This window comes from Balaenoptera acutorostrata, chromosome 12, assembly GCF_949987535.1.
Source record: "Balaenoptera acutorostrata chromosome 12, mBalAcu1.1, whole genome shotgun sequence".
NCBI classification, from domain to species: domain Eukaryota; kingdom Metazoa; phylum Chordata; class Mammalia; order Artiodactyla; family Balaenopteridae; genus Balaenoptera; species Balaenoptera acutorostrata.
The window spans coordinates 74,948,625-74,967,276 of record NC_080075.1 but is presented as its reverse complement, the minus strand read 5'-3'; the positions used below and the strand labels follow the sequence as shown (position 1 = coordinate 74,967,276).

At 38.2% G+C, this 18,652-nt stretch overlaps 1 protein-coding gene across 9 annotated transcripts in view; it reads left to right on the top strand.

Moving 5' to 3' along the window:
* Window positions 1–18,652, top strand: part of NCOA1 (nuclear receptor coactivator 1) — a 259,972-nt gene that overhangs the window by 217,569 nt on the left and 23,751 nt on the right. For all 9 annotated transcript variants that reach the window (XM_057558335.1, XM_057558336.1, XM_057558330.1 and 6 more), the window contains 2 exons: window positions 12,415–12,516; window positions 14,445–14,847. In XM_057558335.1, coding sequence (XP_057414318.1) covers window positions 12,415–12,516; window positions 14,445–14,847 — 505 coding nt within the window. The remainder of the gene's footprint in view (window positions 1–12,414; window positions 12,517–14,444; window positions 14,848–18,652) is intronic.

Here is an 18,652-nt window from a genome sequence, read left to right as displayed (position 1 = left end):
TACACACTGCTATATTTAAAATGGATAACCAACAAGGACCTACTGTATAGCACAGGAACTCTGCTCAATGTTATGTGGCAGCCTGGAGGGGAGGGGAGTTTGGGGGAGAATGGATACATGTATATGTATGGCTGAGTCGCTTTGCTGTGCACCTGAAACTATCACAACATTGTTAATCAGCTATACTCCAATATAAAATAAAAAGTTTAAAAAAAAGAGAGAGAGATTGTTTATAATTGAACACAAAATGAAGTTTATGTTGTTTGTAGTTAGAGTGATTAAAGCCTAATGATGTCATAATACTAAGAGGACAGAGGAAGGGATAGTTTGGGGGTCCTGGGTGAGTTAAGTATTTTCTCTCATGACAAATAATGAGTAGGTATAATGACATAAATATTTAAGATTGTATAAGCAGCAGTTATAGAGATAATCATCAAGAACCAAAAACCCAAACTGTTAAAAGTATTGTTTCTGGGAAGCAGGACCGGGACTGTAGATTGTTGCTTCTTGTTATTAATCTTTTGTATTTTTTTAACCATATGTCTATATTGCTTTGAAGTTTTAAAAAAGCATTTAAAGAAATTCCCTGGAACCTTACTAATAGAGAAAGGAAGAGGAAGAAGGAGCTAAATTATATTAGACAGGCAGCATGATAAGATGACTGTAAGAGTTAGCTCTAGTTTCAAGTCCTAGTTTTAACCTTTCCTGAGGTGGATTGATAGTCAAATTATTTAGCCTTTTAAAGCCTCTGATTCCTCATCTGTAAAAAGAATCTAATAAATAATTCCTTTACCTCATAGCTGTTGTGTGGATTAAATGAGCTAATAGATGTAGAGCACAGATGTAAAGCTCTTAGCACAGTGCCGGGCATGTAGTCCCACTTAGTAAATACTAGCTATTATTATAAAATTGTATTCAGTAAATATAACAAATAATATAAAATGTGCTTCCATTCCACTTAAAAGGAGGAAGATGATGAAAGGGAGAAAGAGACAGATGACATAGGATGAAAAATATTTTTAATGGTAGACTAAGGAATAATTTTTAAATGCTGGAGTGGAATAAAGGACACAAAGAGGAATTAAGGGAAGAGAAAGAAGAAAACAGAAACAAAGGAAACAATAATACGTTCTGAGTATTGTTTAAGATAAACTACTTCTTATTATAACTTGTCATTCATTATTAGATAGCACAATAAGAAATACTTAATAGTTCCCCTGTGTTGAATTTTTCACAAAATATATTTAGGGGGACTGTACTAGTTACTGAGATGAATACAAAGAATAAAAGATATAGGCAATTTTCAGAACTTACAATCAGCTTGGGGTATTCAAAATATAGTGTACAGTCAGCCCTCTGTATCTGCAGGTTCCGCATCTGCAGATTAAACCAACTGTGGATCAGAACGAGTATTTTTTAAAAATTCCAGAAAGTCCCAAAAAGCAAAATTTTCTGGCAATGAAAACTGCCTGATAAAAGAATAAGCTTCCTGAAAGAACTCTTTGTTTTGGCAAGAATTTATGTGGTGGCTGAATCAGGGTTCTCAACCTCATCACTATGAGCATTTGGGGACTGGTACATTGAAGGATGTTTAGCAACATCCCTGGCCTCTACCCACCAGATACTAGTAGCAACCCCTCCCCAAGCTGTGGTAACCAAGAATGTCGTCATATATTGCCAACTCTTCCTTATGGGGCAGAAGTCACCCCTGGTTGAGAACCTCTTGGCCAGATAATCATCTTTCAGGTTTACTGTAGAAGGACTTCTTGCTAAGGCACTGGAAAAAAATCCATTCAGGCAGGTAAAGTGACAGCAAACCTGAATTGTGTGTGTGTGCACATGTGTGCATTTTATACATATAGGCTGGGTTTGTGCTCTTCCACTGGCCTCAAGCACCACATCTCCTTTAGTAACACAAGCCTGGCGGTGTGACCTTTAAAGGCTTTTGAATTTGTGTAACCAGCTCTAAGGATTACCAGCTTCTCTCTTCCCACTCCCTAACCCCCCAAAGGTTAAGGTTTTGGAGGAGATAAAGGATATGGTGATCCTTTTAGGAAGACTTCCTTGGAAGAAGTAGAATTTGACCTGCTTACTGGAAAATGGGTAGCATTTTAGTAATCAGAAAGAAGGAGCAGTTTAGAGTGAGACTGTTGTACACAGCATTAGTTAGGTTGTACACACAGATAGTCAAGGGGAGGGGAAGATAAACTGAGTTTTTCCAAGGGCAGGAATAATTTTTCTTTAACAGAAAGTCCTTGTAGATTGCTGCTTTTAGAATAATTCCTTCTACTTCTAAAAGTAACCTATTTATTTTCTAAGGTTTTGATTTATTTTCTAAGGTTCTTTTCTCACTTTTACTAGTTCTCAAGCATTTTTCCTCTGTCCCCACCCATTTCATTTTCATGTTATCTCACAATTCAAAGAATATATAAAGCTGTAAGCTTGGAATCCCAACTCCCACACTTCTGGCAATTTTACTTCTCTTCATCGCTAAGTATTAATGTATTTTCACCTATCCTCATTGCCTTCTCTTCTGTTTTTAGACTTGCTGTTCTTTCTGCCTTGAGTTAACTCTACCATCCTCTTTGCCACCTGGCATTCTCATCTTTCAAGGTCCCGTTGAGCTCACTCATGCTCTTGGTCCCTGCCTTCAGGTCCTAGGCTAAGTTAGTTGCTCCCCCAGCGCTGCTCTACATATCTCTATATATGCAGTATAGCGCTTGTGCGTTGCACTTCTGTGTTGGCCTCTGCCACTCAACAGAGAGTTCCCAGAAAATAGAAATTTGCTCACTTTTGTAGCCTGAAAACTTTATATACTATCTTGCATATACTGAGTTTTTTGATAAATCTTTGTAAAACTTATGGTTCATTTAAACTTATGTGCAAGGTCTGTTGAGTTTAAGAAGTATGTAGATTTTCATACTTAAGTATTTTAGAACCATAATATTGGTTATCTTTATTTTTGACGTGATTCTGAATGTTTTATCCTATTCCACAGTGCCATGCCTGAAAGTTGTAATTTTAATATTTATATTATATTGGGCTTTTCCCTCCAAATCAATTTGTTTTCTAATCTAATGGGAGTCAAAAAATGAATGAAACTACAGTTAAGAATTGAGCTTTTTGGAGATAGCTGTTTGCAGCTCTTTGGATTCTCTTATAAAATTTTCATAGGCTTTCTAGTTTGCAAATAGTATATTAAAATATATTAAATGTATTAAATATGAATATAATAAAATACATTGATATGTCAATGTATTTTATAAATAATTTATATATTATTAAGTACCGTATAAACACAAAACAGTATTGATATTATTACTGTTATCTCTCTGAAAAGTTTATTCATATCAAATTGTTGAGTAAGAAATCCTTTAAGCAATAGATTGTTTATCAGGAGATATCACTTCTAAGGATGCTTGTTTTGTTATTTGATAAAGTTAAGGCATGCCTATGACCTGGAATCCTAAGCCTGATATAGATATTATCTTTCAAACTAATGTTCCGTAGAAGATTGTTCTAGGAGATAATAATAAATGTTAATGGCTATATGTCAGAAAAAAAGGTTCATGATAAATAAATTGCATAGTTTATCCCCTTCTTGGAGTTCTGCACTGTGCTTTGGCCAATTAAAGGCTCATAGACTTAATACAGTAAAGAAATCTGTCTCACTTTGTGTAACCCATTATTTCCAATGCTTAATACAGCACAGCATGCTATTTTCCTGGCACATCTATTAATATCCTGCAGAACAATGTCCTTTAGAACGCCAATTTGGGGAATGCTGGTCTAAAGTAATTACTTCTTCTAGTTAAATAAACAATCCATTTTCTCAGACCATTTGTTTCTTATATAATTCTCTCCAGCTCATGAAATTACGTTGGATTTTCCCCAAATATGTACCCATCAGACCAGGTACCCTCCAAGTCAGAAGTACCTCAACTTTTCCATTCATCTTCCAGACCTTTATAGACTGTTCCCTATTGTATATTTACTTTTTTACTCACGACAGTTTAAGACCTAAGGCTGATGTTTCTTTTCTCTCCATTATTGCACGTGTCTGGAATAACTAAGTTGTTTTTTTTTTTTTTTTTAATTTTATTTATTTATTTATTTATTTATTTATTTATTTTTGGCTGTGTTGGGTCTTCGTTTCTGTGCGAGGGCTTTCTCTAGTTGTGGCAAGCGGGGACCACTCTTCATCACGGTGCGCGGGCCTCTCACTATCGCGGCCTCTCTTGTTGCGGAGCACAGGCTCCAGACGCGCAGGCTCAGTAGTTGTGGCTCACGGGCCTAGCTGCTCCGCGGCATGTGGGATCCTCCCAGACCAGGGCTCAAACCCATGTCCCCTGCACCAGCAGGCAGACTCTCAACCACTGCGCCACCAGGGAAGCCCCACTAAGTTTTTTTAAAAAATTTTTATTGGAGTGTAGTTGCTTTACAATGTTGTGTTAGTTTCTACCATACAGCAAAGTCAATCAGTTATACGTATACATATATCTCCTCTTTTCTGGATTTCCTTGCCATTTAGGTCACCACAGAGCATTGAGTAGAGTTCCCTATACTATACAGTAGGTTCTCATCAGATATTTATTTTATACATAGTATCAATAGTGTATATATGTCAATCCCAGTCTCCCAATTCCTCCCGCCCCCACCCCCACATCCCCCTTGGTATCCATATGTGTGTTCTCTAGTCTGTGTCTCTATTTCTGCTTTGTAAATAAGATCATCTATACCAGTTTTTTCAGATTCCACATATATGCATTAATATACGATATTTGTTTATCTCTTTCTGACTTACTTCACTCTGTCTGACAGTCTCTAGGTCCATCCACGTCTCTACAGATTACCCAGTTTCGTTCCATTTTATGGCTGAGTAATATTCCATTGTATATATGTACCACATCTTCTTTATCCATTCATCTGTCAATGGACATTTAGATTGCTTTCATGTCCTGGCTGTTGTAAATAGTGCTGCAGTGAACATTGGGGTGCATGTGTCTTTTTGAATTATGGTTTTCTCTAGGTATATGCCCAGTAGTGGGATTGCTGGGTCACGTGGTAGTTCTATTTTTAGTTTTTTAAGGACCTTCCATACTGTTCTCCATAGTGGCTGTATCAGTTTACATTCCCACCAACAGCACAAGAGGGTTCCCTTTTCTCCACACCCTCTCCAGCATTTGTTGTTTGTAGATTTTGAGATGATGGCCATTCTGACCAGTGTGAGGTGATATCTCATTGTAGTTTTGATTTGCATTTCTCTAATAATTAGTGATGTTGAGCATTCTTTCATGTGTTTGTTGGCCATCTGTATGCCTTCTTTGGAGAAATGTCTATTTAGGTCTTCTGCCCATTTTTTGATTGGGTTGTTTGTTTTTCTGATATTGAGCTGCATGAGCTGTTTATATATTCTGGAGATTAATCCTTTGTCAGTTGCTTTGTTTGCAAATATTTTCTCCCATTCTGAGGGTTTTTTCATATTGTTTATGGTTTCCTTTGCTTTGCAAAAGCTTTTAAGTTTAATTAAGTCCTATTTGTTTATTTTTCTTTTTATTTCCATTACTCTAGGAGGTGGGTCAAAAAAGATCTTGCTGCAATTTATGTCAAAGAGTGTTCTGCCTATGTTTTCCTCTAAGAGTTTTATAGTGTCTGGCCTTACATTTAGGTCTTTAATCAATTTTGAGTTTATTTTTGTGTATGGTGTTAGGGAGTGTTGTAATTTCATTCTTTTATATGTAGCTGTCCAGTTCTCCCAGCACCACTTATTTTTTTTTAATAAATGTATTTATTGTATTTATTTATTATTTTTGGCTGCATTGGGTCTTCGTTGCTGTGCGGACCTTCTCTAGTTGCGGCAAGCGGGGGCTACTCTTCGTTGTGGTGCGCGGGCTTCTCGCTGTGGTGGCTTCTCTTGTTGCGGAGCACAGGCTTTAGGCACGTGGGCTTCAGTAGTTGTGGCTCGCGGGCTCTAGAGTGCAGGCTCAGTAGTTGTGGCGCACGGGCTTAGTTGCTCCGCAGCATGTGGCATCTTCCTGGACCAGGGCTCGAACCCGTGTCCCCTGCATTAGCAGGCAGATTCTTAACCACTGCGCCACCAGGGAAGCCCTCCCAGCACCACTTATTGAAGAGGCTATCTTTTCTCCATTGTATATTCTGACCTCCTTTCTTATAGATTAGGTGACCACAGGTGCGTGGGTTTATCTCTGGGCTTTCTATCCTGTTCCATTGATCTGTATTTCTGTTTTTGTGCCAGTACCATACTGTCTTGATTACTGTAGCCCTGTAGTATAGTCTGAAGTCAGGGAGCATGATTCCTCCAGCTTCGTTTTTTTTTTTTTTTTTTTCCCCTCAACATTGCTTTTGCTGTTCGAGGTCTTTTGTGTTTCCGTACAAATTGTAACATTTTTTTGTTCTAGTTCTGTGAAAAATGCCACTGATAATTTGAAAAGGATTGCATTGAATCTGTAGATTGTTTTGGGTAGTATAGTCATTTTCACATATTGATTCTTCCAATCCAAGAACATGGTGTGTCTCTCCATCTGTTTGTGTTGTCTTTGATTTCTTTCGTCAGTATCTTATAGTTTTCTGCATACAGGTCTTTTGCCTCCTTAGGTAGGTTTATTCCTAGGTATTTTATTCTTTTTGTTGCAGTGGTGAATGGGATTGTTTCCTTAATTTCTCTTTCTGATCTTTCATTGTTAGTGTATAGGAATGCAAGATATTTCTGTGTATTAATTTTGTATCCTGTGACTTTACTAAATTTCTTGATGAGCTCTAATAGTTTTCTGGTGGCATCTTTAGGATTTTCTTTATATAGTATCATGTCATCTGCAAACAATGACAGTTTTACCTCTTCTTGGCGAATTTGTATTCCTTTTATTTCTTTTTCTTCTCTGATTGCTGTGGCTAGGACTTCCAAAACTATGTTGAATAATAGTGGTGAGAGTGGGCACCCTTGTCTTGTTCCTGATTTTAGAGGAAATGCTTTCAGTTTTTCACCATTGAGAATAATGTTTGCTGTGGATTTGTCATATATGACCTTTATTATGTTGAGGTAGTTTCCCTCTATGCTCACTTTCTGGAGAGTTTTTTTTTTATCATAAATGGGTGTTGAATTTTGTCGAAAGCTTTTTCTGCATCTATTGAGATGATCATATGGTTTTTGTTCTTCAATTTGTTAATACGGTGTATCACATTTATTGATTTGCATATATTGAAGAGTCTTTGCATCCCTGATATAAATCCCACTTGATTATGGTGTATGATCCATTCAATGTGTTGCTGGGCTCAGTTTGCTAGTATTTTGTTAAGGATTTTTGCATCTATATTCATCAGTGATATTGGCCTGTAATTTTCATTTTTTTGTGAGATCGTTGTCTGGTTTTTGTATCAGGGTGATGGTGGCCTTGTAGAATGAATTTGGGAGTGTTCCTCCTTCTGCTGTATTTTGGAAGAGTTTGAGAAGGATAGGTGTTAGCTCTTCTCTAAATGTTTGATAGAATTCGCCTGTGAAGCCATCTGGTCCTGGACTTCTGTTTGTTTGAAGATTTTTAATCACAGTTTCAATTTCAGTGCTTGTGATTGGTCTGTTCCTATTTTCTGTTTCTTCCTGGTTCAGTCTTGGAAGGTTGTACCTTTCTAAGAATTTGTCCATTTCTTCCAGGTTGTCCATTTTATTGGCATATAGTTGCTTGTAGTAGTCTCTTACGATCCTTTGTATTTCTGCGGTGTCAGTTGAAACTTCTCCTTTTTCATTTCTAATTTTATTGATTTGAGTCCTCTCCCTTTTTTTCTTGATGGGTCTGACTAAAGGTTTATCAATTTTGTTTATCTTCTCAAAGAACCGACTTTTAGTTTTATTGATTTTTGCTATTGTTTTCTTTGTTTCTCTTTCATTTATTTCTGCTCTGATCTTTATGATTTCTTTCCTTCTAGTAACTTTGGGTTTTGTTTGTCCTTCTTTCTCTAGTTGCTTTAGGTGTAAGGTTAGGTTGTTTATTTGAGATTTTTCCTGTTTCTTGAGGTAGGATTGTATTGCTATAAACTTCCCCTTAGAACTGCTCTTGCTGCCACCCATAGGTTTTGGGTCATCGTGTTTTCATTGTCATTTGTTTCTAGGTATTTTTTGATTTCCTTTTTGATTTCTTCAGTGATCTCTTGGTTACATAGTAGCACATTGTTTAACCTCCCTGTGTTTGTGTTTTTTGCAGTTCTTTTTCCTGTAATTGATTTCTAATCTCATAGCATTGTGGTCAGAAACGATGGTTGATACGATTTCAGTTTTCTTAAATTTACCAAGGCTTGATTTGTGACCCAAGATGTGATCTATCCTGGAGAATGTCCTGTGTGCACTTGAGGAGAAAGTGTATTCTGCTGCTTTCAGATGTAATGTCCTATAAATATCAATTAAGTCTATCTGGTCTCATGTGTTATTTAAGACTTGTGTTTCCTTATTAATTTTCTGTCTGGATGATCTATCCATTGGAGTTAGTGGAGTGCTAAACTCCCCCACTATTATTGTGTTACTGCTGAATTCCCCTTTTATGGCTGTTAGCATTTGCCTTATGTATTGAGGTGCTCCTGTGTTTTGAGTGCATAAATATTTACAATTATTACATCTTCTTCTTGGGTTGATCCCTTGATCATCATGTGGTGTCCTTCCTTCTCTCTTGTGACAGTCTTTATTTGAAAGTCTATTTTTTCTGATACAAGTATTGCTACTCTAGCTTTCTTTTGATTTCCATTTGCATGGAATATTTTTCCATCCCCTCACTTTCAGTCTGTATGTGTCCCTAGGTCTGAAGTAGGTCTCTTGTAGACAACGTATATACAGGTCCTGTTTTTGTATCCATTCAGCCAGTCTGTGTCTTTTGGTTGGAGCATTTAATCCATTTACATTTAAGGTAATTATCGATATGTGTGTTCCTGTTACCATTTTCTTAATTGTTTTGGGTTTGTTTTTGTAGGTCTTTTTCTTCTCTTGTGTTTCCTGCCTAGAGAAGTTTCTTTAGCATTTGTTGCAAAGCTGGTCTGCTGGTGCTGAATTTTGTTAGTTTTTGCTTGTCTGTAGAGCTTTTGATTTCTCCATCAAATCTGAATGAGAGCCTTAATGGGTAGAGTAATTTTGGTTGTAGGTTTCTCCCTTTCATCACTTTAAATATATCCTGCCACTCCCTTCTGGCCTGCAGAGTTTCTGCTGAAAGATCAGCTGATAACCTTATGGGGATTCCCTTGTATGTTATTTATTGCTTTTCCCTGCTGCTTTTAATATTTTTTCTGTGTATCTAATTTTTTGTTAATTTGGTTAATATGTGTCTCAGCTTGTTTCTCCTTGGGTTTATCCTGTATAGGATGCTCTGTGCTTCCTGGACTTAACTATTTCCTTTCCCATGTTAGGGAAGTTTTCAACTATAATCTCTTCAAATATTTTTTCACACCCTTTCTCTTTTTCTTCTTCTTCTGGGACCCCTATAATTCGAATATTGGTGCATTTAATGTTGTGCCAGAGGTCTCGGAGACTGTCCTCAATTCTTTTCATTCTTTTTTCTTTATTCTGTTCCTCAGCAGTTATTTCCACCATTCTGTCTTCCAGCTCACTTATCTGTTCTTCTTCATCAGTTATTCTGCTGTTGATGCCTTGTAGTATATTTTTAACTTCAGTTATTGTGTTGTTCATCACTGTTTGTTTGTTCTTTAGTTCTTCTAGGTCCTTGTTAAACATTTCTCGTATTTCCTCCATTCTATTTCCGAGATTTTGGATCATCTTTACTGTCATTACTCTGGATTCTTTTTCAGGTAGATTGCCTATTTCCTCTCCATTTATTTGCTCTTGTGGGTTTTTACCTTGCTCCTTTGTCTGCAACATATTTCTCTGTCTTCTCATTTTGTCTGACTTACTCTGTTTGAGGTCTCCTTTCCGCAGGCTGCAGGGTTGTAGTTCCTCTTGCTTCTGGTGTCTGCCCCCAGTGAGTGAGGTTGGTCCAGTGGCTTGTGTAGGCTTCCTGGTGGGAGGGACTCGTGCCTATGTTCTGGTGGGTGGAGCTGGATCTTGTCCCTCTGATGGGCAGGGCCACGTCAGGTGGTGTGTTTTGGGGTGTCTGTGGGCTTAGTGCAACTTGAGGCAGCCCATCTGCTGATGGGTGGGTTTTTGTTCCTGTCTTGTTTGTTGTTTGGCTTGGGGCGTTCAGCACTGAAGCCTGCAAGCAGTTGGTGGAGCTGGGTCTTGGAGTTGAGATGGAGACCTCCAGGAGAGCTCTTGCCAAGTAATATTTCCTGGGCAAGCAAACAGCAACAAACACAATTAAAAACAAACAAACAAAACCCCAGACAAATGGTAAAAGCAAAACCAAACAAAAACAATAAAAACACACACACATACAAAATAAGAAACAAAAACAGAAAAAAAAACGAGAACCAAAGAGCCTCAAAATGAAATCAAACAATTAAAAACAAAATCAACAAAAACAAAAAATAGAAAACAAAAGAAAAGCAGAATGCAAACTGAAGGAAAAAGCAAAGAAAACAAAACAAACACAAAAATGATTTTTTAAAAATGATTTAAAAAAGATTTTTAAAAAAAATGATTTAAAAAAGATTTTTAAAAGAAATGATTTTAAAAAGATTTTTTTTTTTTAATCTTTTTGTGCAGCTGCACAGAAAGATTTTTGTTCCTCTTCCTTAGTCGATCCACCCCTGGGGCTTAGCTGTGGTTTTAGCCTCACCTCTGCAGGGGGGCCACCCACAGGAGTCTGCCCCCGAGGCTGCTGTGGAGGACTCGGGTCTGCCCTGGTTAGGCCAGGGTTTGGAGGTGTCACGACTGCCTGGGTCACGGGGACCCTGGCAATGACAGGTGTGTGGGAAAGCCAGTGGCTACAGGCACGAGAGATCTGGCCCCAGTGGGAGGCTTTCCTAGCACCTGGCGGCCGGTGCAAGAAGGTCAGCCCTGGTGGGGGCTTCTTCTAGCACCTGGAAGGGCAGGGGCCCAGCACGTGGGGAGAGAGAGGCTGCAGTGGCAGCTCCACCCCCTGTGCATCACTCAGCAGAGGCACCTTGCTTCTGTGGCAGTCTGGGTCTCCTCCACAAGCATTCCTGGTTGTGGATTTCCTCCCACCTGTCCCCTTAGGCTATCTCCTCGCAGCCAACAGCAGTCCTCCCTGCAGGTTTGCTCTCCAGTCCCCACATTCCAGCTCTCAGCCCCCATGTGCACCGACGGACACATGTCCCAGTCTGGGACGTGGAGGGCTGTGGCGCGGACCATCTGTATAGGTCTGTCCTGTCTGCCACAGACCGGCCATTTCACCCTCCTCTGACAGCCTCAGATGCTCCCCTTCTGTCCCAACTGATTTCCCCATTGGTGAGGGGGCTTCCCTGGATGCGGGAACCTCTCTTCTGCTTCAGCTCCCCTCCAGGGGCACAGATCCCGTCCCACTTCCTCTCCTCTTCTTTTTCCCTTGTTTCTTTCATCCTGCCCAGTTATGCAGGGATCTTTCTTGTTCTTTCCTGTGTCCAAGGTCTTCTACTAGTGTTCATCTGCTGTTCTGTAAGAATTGTTCCATGTATTCTTGATGCATTTGTGGAGAGAGATGAACTCCATGTCCTCCTACTCCTCCACCATCTTGGTGAATCTGAAATAACTAAGTATTAACATGTTTTAAAAAGCATGATAAACATGTTTGTGTGTGTATATATATGTATAAACACTGCAGAACACAATATGGCAGAGCATTTAAAAGTAGAATACATACACATATAATATATTTATGCATATAGGTATATATGCATTTATACATATGTATGTATGTATATATACATGTATGTTGTGTGTATGTATTCTACTTTTTAAAATTAATTTTTTTATTTTTGGCTGTGTTGGGTCTTCGCTGCTGTGTGCGGGCTTTCTCTAGTTACGGCGAACGGGGGCTACTCTTCGTTGCAGTGCATGGGCTTCTCATTGCAGTGGCTTCTCTTGTTGTGGAGCATGGGCTCTAGGTGCACAGGCTTCAGTAGTTGTGGCACGCGGGCTCAGTAGTTGTGGCTCGCAGGCTCTAGAGCACAGCCTCAGTAGTTGTGGTGCACGGGTTTAGTTGCTCCATGGCATATGGGATCTTCCCGGTCCAGGGCTCGAACCCGTGTCCCCTGCATTGGCAGGCAGATTCTTAACCACTGCGCCACCAGAGAAGTCCTGTATTCTACTTTTAAATGCTCTGCCATATTTAGAGCTCAGTAGGCAGAAAATATTTGATAAACGTTTGGAATTGCCAACCTTTTGGCAAATAAACATGGGAAGTAATCTTACTAAACCTGCAATACTAGAACCTGTTAATAAGCAATAAAAAGTTTGTGTTACTCTAAAAGGGCCATGCTGTATGTTTATATGTAGAAATATATCTCATTGTTTCCATTTTTCTCTAGTTGATCCACCAAAATCGGCAAGCTATCTTGAACCAGTTTGCAGCAAACGCTCCTGTTGGCATCAATATGAGATCAGGCATGCAGCAGCAAATTACACCTCAGGTAACGTGAGAAAACCAGGCATTGTTAGTACTTCTCTAACCCATAACCCAAACTGTATTTCTTGAAGTGTTGACTTGAGTGTCTTTGAAATGGTCTGCGAACTGATCTTTTAATGATGTTTGTACTGTAGCTTTCTTCTAGAATGAATTTATAATCAACTTGTGATACCCCTTACTGATATTTGATGTAAAGCTGAGGGTTCTTTGTTTCATTTTGTTGTTATTATTGTCATTGCTATTAGGTATCAGGTGACTAAGTAGAAAACTCTTATTGCTGTCCTGATTAGTACCAGTAATAAGAAGCCTCGGATATGAAACTGTGTGTATGGTACCTGAAACCTGATCAAAACCCAGTCACATTGTTTAGTTATCTTAACTACCTTGTGTTCTCCACTCAGTCTGAACATCAGCATTTTGTTTTTTATTTGTTTTAACGATCCTTGTGTATGAACCCAGAGCCATTGGAACTAAACATAAAAAGAACGGTGTAGGCTTCTAAGTGTTATGTAGTGCTTCCTCCCTATTTAACTTCTGTACGTACTTTAATATTTTTGCTTCAACCACTTTTTTGTTTTTGGCTGCACCACGCAGCTTGTGGGATCTTAGTTCCCTGACCAGGGATTGAACCCAGGCCCACGGCAGTGAAAGCGCCGAGTCCTAACCACTGGACCACCAGGGAATTCCCTCAACCCCTTTTTTTATGGTTTCCCAACAAATTACACAAAAATTTGGGAGATGAGGTATTTTAGAGAGGATTCGAACAAAACACTTCTCCATAAAATGGACCTAGAAGGATTGGGAGCAAATACTAACCAAAAGGATAAATATTGATAGAAACTGCTGTTTAGCAGCAGATGTTGACATCTTCATGGATCCAGACTTGGGTTTCTCTGTCTTAAAAATCTCAGTGGTTAGCTCATGCAAGGGTAATTAGGTTTTAAGGAAACAAGACCCCACTGTTGGAATTCACATAAAGACGAATTCTATCAGGAAGTCATTATGTCACAGTTTCTTCCAGATTAGACTTCATCTGGTTGGCAATTTTCATTTTTATGGAGCTGTATGCTCTAATCAGTTCCTCAACCTGAATGGACATTTTCTGATGAAGGCTTTATTGACATGCCATGTTGCTTTGCAAGTTAGACTAGAAAGTGACTTCAACCTAATTTTACCACTTCTTTCATCATTCATAATATTATGGCTATTAAAACACTTACTCTAATGCCTGGAGCAGTCTTATACTGCAACAATAATATAAGATACCTGGGTTCATTTATTTCTGCTTATTATTTTGTTTCTAATTAATTATTTGCTTTTTAAGCGACCGTTTGGCATTGGATCCCAGATTTCTGATTCTTCCTTTTTTAATGGTATTTGTAGGTTTTTCTAATTGTGAAGATAATGCACATTCATTATAGATAATTTGGAAAATACAGAAAATTAAAATCACCTGTTATCACATTTCATTTAAGTAAAGTGGAATAAATGATCTCCAAGAGAAAAGGGAAAAATAAGTTTCACCATACTAGAAACACAGTGAATTTTTTGGAAATGAAAAAGAAAAAAGTCCCCTAACAACCTAATGCCAGATAAGATAGAAGTCATCAAGCACATTTTATTTCTCTTCTTTATGGTTTTAATGTTTCTCTTAATAGTTTTCATGGCCTATGTTATAATACTAATCAATATATGCTTTCTTAGACTTTTATCAGTCCTGTGTGACTTTAATCTGTAAAATGTACTTATTTTCTCTCCTGTAGCTATTACTTAAGAGGTTTTCTTCCTTTTCTGTTTTAGTTTCCCTTGTACACTGATAATTGCTACATATTCTGTTGCTCCAAGCTACTAGGCTTAATCCTGTAAGCTTTCCAAGTTAGGTGGTAATCAAAATAATATTAGTAAGTGAGGATTTTTTTCTCTCTTTTTTAGCCACCCCTGAATGCCCAAATGTTGGCACAGCGCCAGCGGGAGCTGTATAGTCAACAGCACCGACAGAGGCAGCTAATACAGCAGCAAAGAGCCATGCTTATGAGGCAACAAAGCTTTGGGAACAACCTCCCTCCCTCATCTGGACTGCCAGTTCAAATGGGGAACCCCCGTCTTCCTCAGGGTGCTCCGCAGCAATTCCCCTACCCACCAAGCTATGGTACAAATCCAGGAACCCCACCTGCTTCTACCAGCCCGTTTTCACAACTGGCAGCAAATCCTGAGGCAACCTTGGCCAACCGCAACAGCATGGTGAACAGAGGCATGACAGGAAACATGGGAGGCCAGTTTGGCACTGGAATCAGTCCTCAGATGCAGCAGAATGTCTTCCAGTACCCAGGATCAGGTATGAGGATTACACCTTTATGTTGCTTTTATAAGTACAGTCGGCCCACAGCATCCACGGGTTCCGTACCTGTGGATTTAACAACCCCAAATCGAAAATATCCACCCCCCCCCAAAAAAAAATTCCAGAAAGTTCCTAAAAGCAAAACTTGAATTGGCTGCACTCTGGGAACTATTTACATTGTATTTACATAGCATTTACATTGTATTAGGTTTTACAAGTAATCTAGAGATGATTTAGTATATGGGAGGATGTGCATAGGTTCTGTTTCTCCATTTTATATAAGGGACTTGAGCATCCATGGATTTTGGTATCCATGAGGGTCCTGGAACCAATCCCCCATGGATACCAAGGGACGACTATACCACATACAGGCTCAGGTCTCTCTTTTCACATGTGTTTCAGTTCACTGACATTGAGGCAATTTGCTGAAGAAGAAAGATGCTGAGGGAGTTCCCTGGTGGCCTAGTGGTTAGGATTCCAGGCTTTCACTGCCGTGGCCTGGGCGAAACTGAGATCATGCAAGCCGCGGGGCGCGGCCAAAAAAAGAAAAGACGCTGGCGTTGGAGTCAGGAGATCCAGGCTCTAGGCTCAGCTCTTGCCACTAAATGGTTGAGTGGTTTGAGGCTTCTCTCTTACATAAAGCTAAGATGATTAAATTAGAGGATCCATAAGGACCTGACACGAAAATTTTTAACATTTTGTCTGCAAAGCATATTCTTACTTTCTTACTTTCTCTCATGGATCCCTATAAGAATCTTATGAGAGTCCATGTCAGACAATGGGTGCAAGTACATTAACTCAAAATTTGCATACAGATGTTTTAAATTATCTTGGAAAATTTTTTTGATAGATTACATAAGGATAATCAGTCTTCACAAATTATCTCAGACTTCTCATTGGTGTCACCACCCTTAGCTGCTTAGGTTGTAAGCTATTCCTCTGAAATATCAGGCAGCTTTCTGGCTTTCAAAAGCTTTGTTCTTTTTTTAATCTTTCATTTGCAGTGTCTCTATCCTATTCCCTTTGTCCTAGGTAATGATATCTTTTTTAAATTTTTCTTCTGTCACTTGGAGATTCTAATAGGTAGTGGCAATTAAACACATTTGATTAATCCACCAGGTTCAATTAACTTTGATGCAAAATTAATGGCACATTCCTAGGAAAAAAATTGAAATAAATCCCTTCATTTTATAAATGAAAGAAAAAGTAAATTTTAAGCCTGCTTAAAAATGAATTTCAATGAGAAAGCTGCTGTTTGACCTGAATAAAATGTTGAAGTTATATAGAGATTTTTTTACATGGCAGTATGCTTATCAACTTTGACAGCCAAATCAATTTAGACTTTTCATTCTGGTGGCAACAAGTGCTGAAATCCTTTGACTATTAAATTAAGTATCTAGGGAGACATGTGTCAGAGAGTACCAGAGTTCTCTAAGACGTTTTAATCAAAATTATACCACATCAGTTTCTTTGTCCTCAAGACAATGAAGTCATCTTTGGCTGGTTTATATCACTTACACTGTGTGTGTGGGCAAGAAAAGTATTATAAATCCATATTTTAATTATAAGATTGTCTGAACAGGAGTGGCCTTCAAAAGAGTTGTATTTTCATGTGCCTTGTGATTTGTGTATGCAAAGAATTTGACGAGGTTCCTTCAGTGTATTCCAGCCTACAGAAGTACTTCCTCCAACATTAGAAGACTTATCTAGTTGTTTCCCCATTGCTCTTCCAAAATGGCAACTTAGCCAAAACAGCAAATAGATTCTTAGTAGCATTTATGATACTGATTGCAGAGCCTTAAATCAAAAGATTTATGTCATTCATTGGGGAAAAAAATAACCACAAATAAGCCAAACATTAATAACTTCTCTTATTAAAAAAAATAAGATAAAAATAAGATAAAAAATAAGATAAAATAAGATAAAAACGGTACATCTCAAAAAACTAAAAATACCACTACCATGTGACCCAGCAGTTCTACTACTGGGTATATATCTGAAAAAAACGAAAACACTAATTTGAAAAGATACATGCACCCCAATGTTCACAGCAGCATTATTTACAATAGCCAAGATATGGAAGCAACCGAAGTGTCCATTAACAGATGAATGGGTAAAGAAGCTGTGGTATATATATACAATGGAATACTACTCAGCCATAAAATAAATGATGATATTTTGCCATTTGTAACAACATGGATGGACTTGGAAGATATTTTGCTAAGAGGGAACAAACTGATGGTTACCAGTGGGGAGAGGGAAGTGAGGAGGGGCAAGTTAGGGGTAAGGGATTAAGAGGCACAAACTACTATGTATAAAATAAATAAGCTACAAGGATATCTTGTGCAACACAGGGAATTTAGCCAATATTTTATAATGATTATAAATGGAATACAACCTTTAAAAATTGTGAATCCTGTGTCGTACACCTGAAACTTATATAGTATTGTACATCAACTATACTTCAATTAAAAATTATTTAACTAATTAAAAAAAATACAAAACAGTACTTCTGTCAATTTTCAGTCATGCTCTTTAATGCTTCATCTCTGGAAAGCCAAGAAAGGATGACTTCTATCCACTCCTGTTTCTTGACTAAGCCTCCTAGAGAGGCAGTACTCCAAAACCCCATTTCCTATGAAGTTGACAAGATTTCCTTCAGCGTTTTGGGTCTAGTCTTTAATCTCTTGCAAGTCATATAGAACACAGTGATCGAGATAATGAGTGGGTAGAGCTTCCTTCTTCTCCAGACAGTACAACCAGATGTGTTACTACCCATTGTAAGTGCTCTATCTGGTACCCAGATTTTTCTTCCAGTCCAACTTTTGATTGACAAAAAGTGCTTTTCACAAAATAAGATTTTTTTTTAATAAAGTATCTGTACTACAAACAAACCCCAGAAGCTAGGTACAGTGGAGAGAGTAGTAGTTTTATCCAGTTGCAGTTTGAAATGAAATGGCAGAGCTTTCAGGTCTTCCATGAAAAAACAAAAGCACAGGGGGAAAATTGTTTTTCTGGAGAGTATAAGAACATTTAAAGGTTCAGTAGTTTAAATTTCTTCCGTTGCTCTAAGTTATAAACTTGCACTATCATGATCAGCAACCTGGTAGAAAGCTGCAAGACCAGGTTTTGTGTTGGTACAAGTTCAAGTTCTGGAGAAATTCCAACCTTTTCAAATCAAGCCTTCTCCAAGAAACAAAAAAACAAAAACCACCACATGTTTTTATAAATAAAGTTTTATTGGAACACATCCATGCTCATTAGTTTACATACAGTCTACAGCTGGCTTCACACAGTAGAGTTAAGTAGTTCTTACAGAAATGTTATGGCCTGCAAAACTGAAAATATTTACTATCTGGCCCTTTGCAGAAAAAGTTGGCTAATCCCTGTGTTAATTAATGATAGTAAAACCAAAGGATGAATAAAGTAGCTTTGCTTTAGTCCTTTGCTTTGGCATCTTTCAACTTAATATAGACCCAGAGTAAAGGAAGGAACATGTAGGTCATAATAATGACAGCGTATGCTTTCTTTTATTTCTGAAAACAGAAAGTTATTGTAGACTATCATACCATGATGATGAGTGCACAAGAACAGAATTAGACATTTAAAATTTATTTTATACTATGGTAATATTCAAATAAAATATGAGGGAAATTTAAAAAGAAATTTTTTGTACCTATTTCATGAATTCCTTGGAGCCAATCCAGAGCTCCCTCTTCTGTGAACTACAGTAAACATGCTACTCCGCTCACTCCTCCTGAGTGATGTCATCTACTCCTGTGGCTTCAATGACTTCTACATG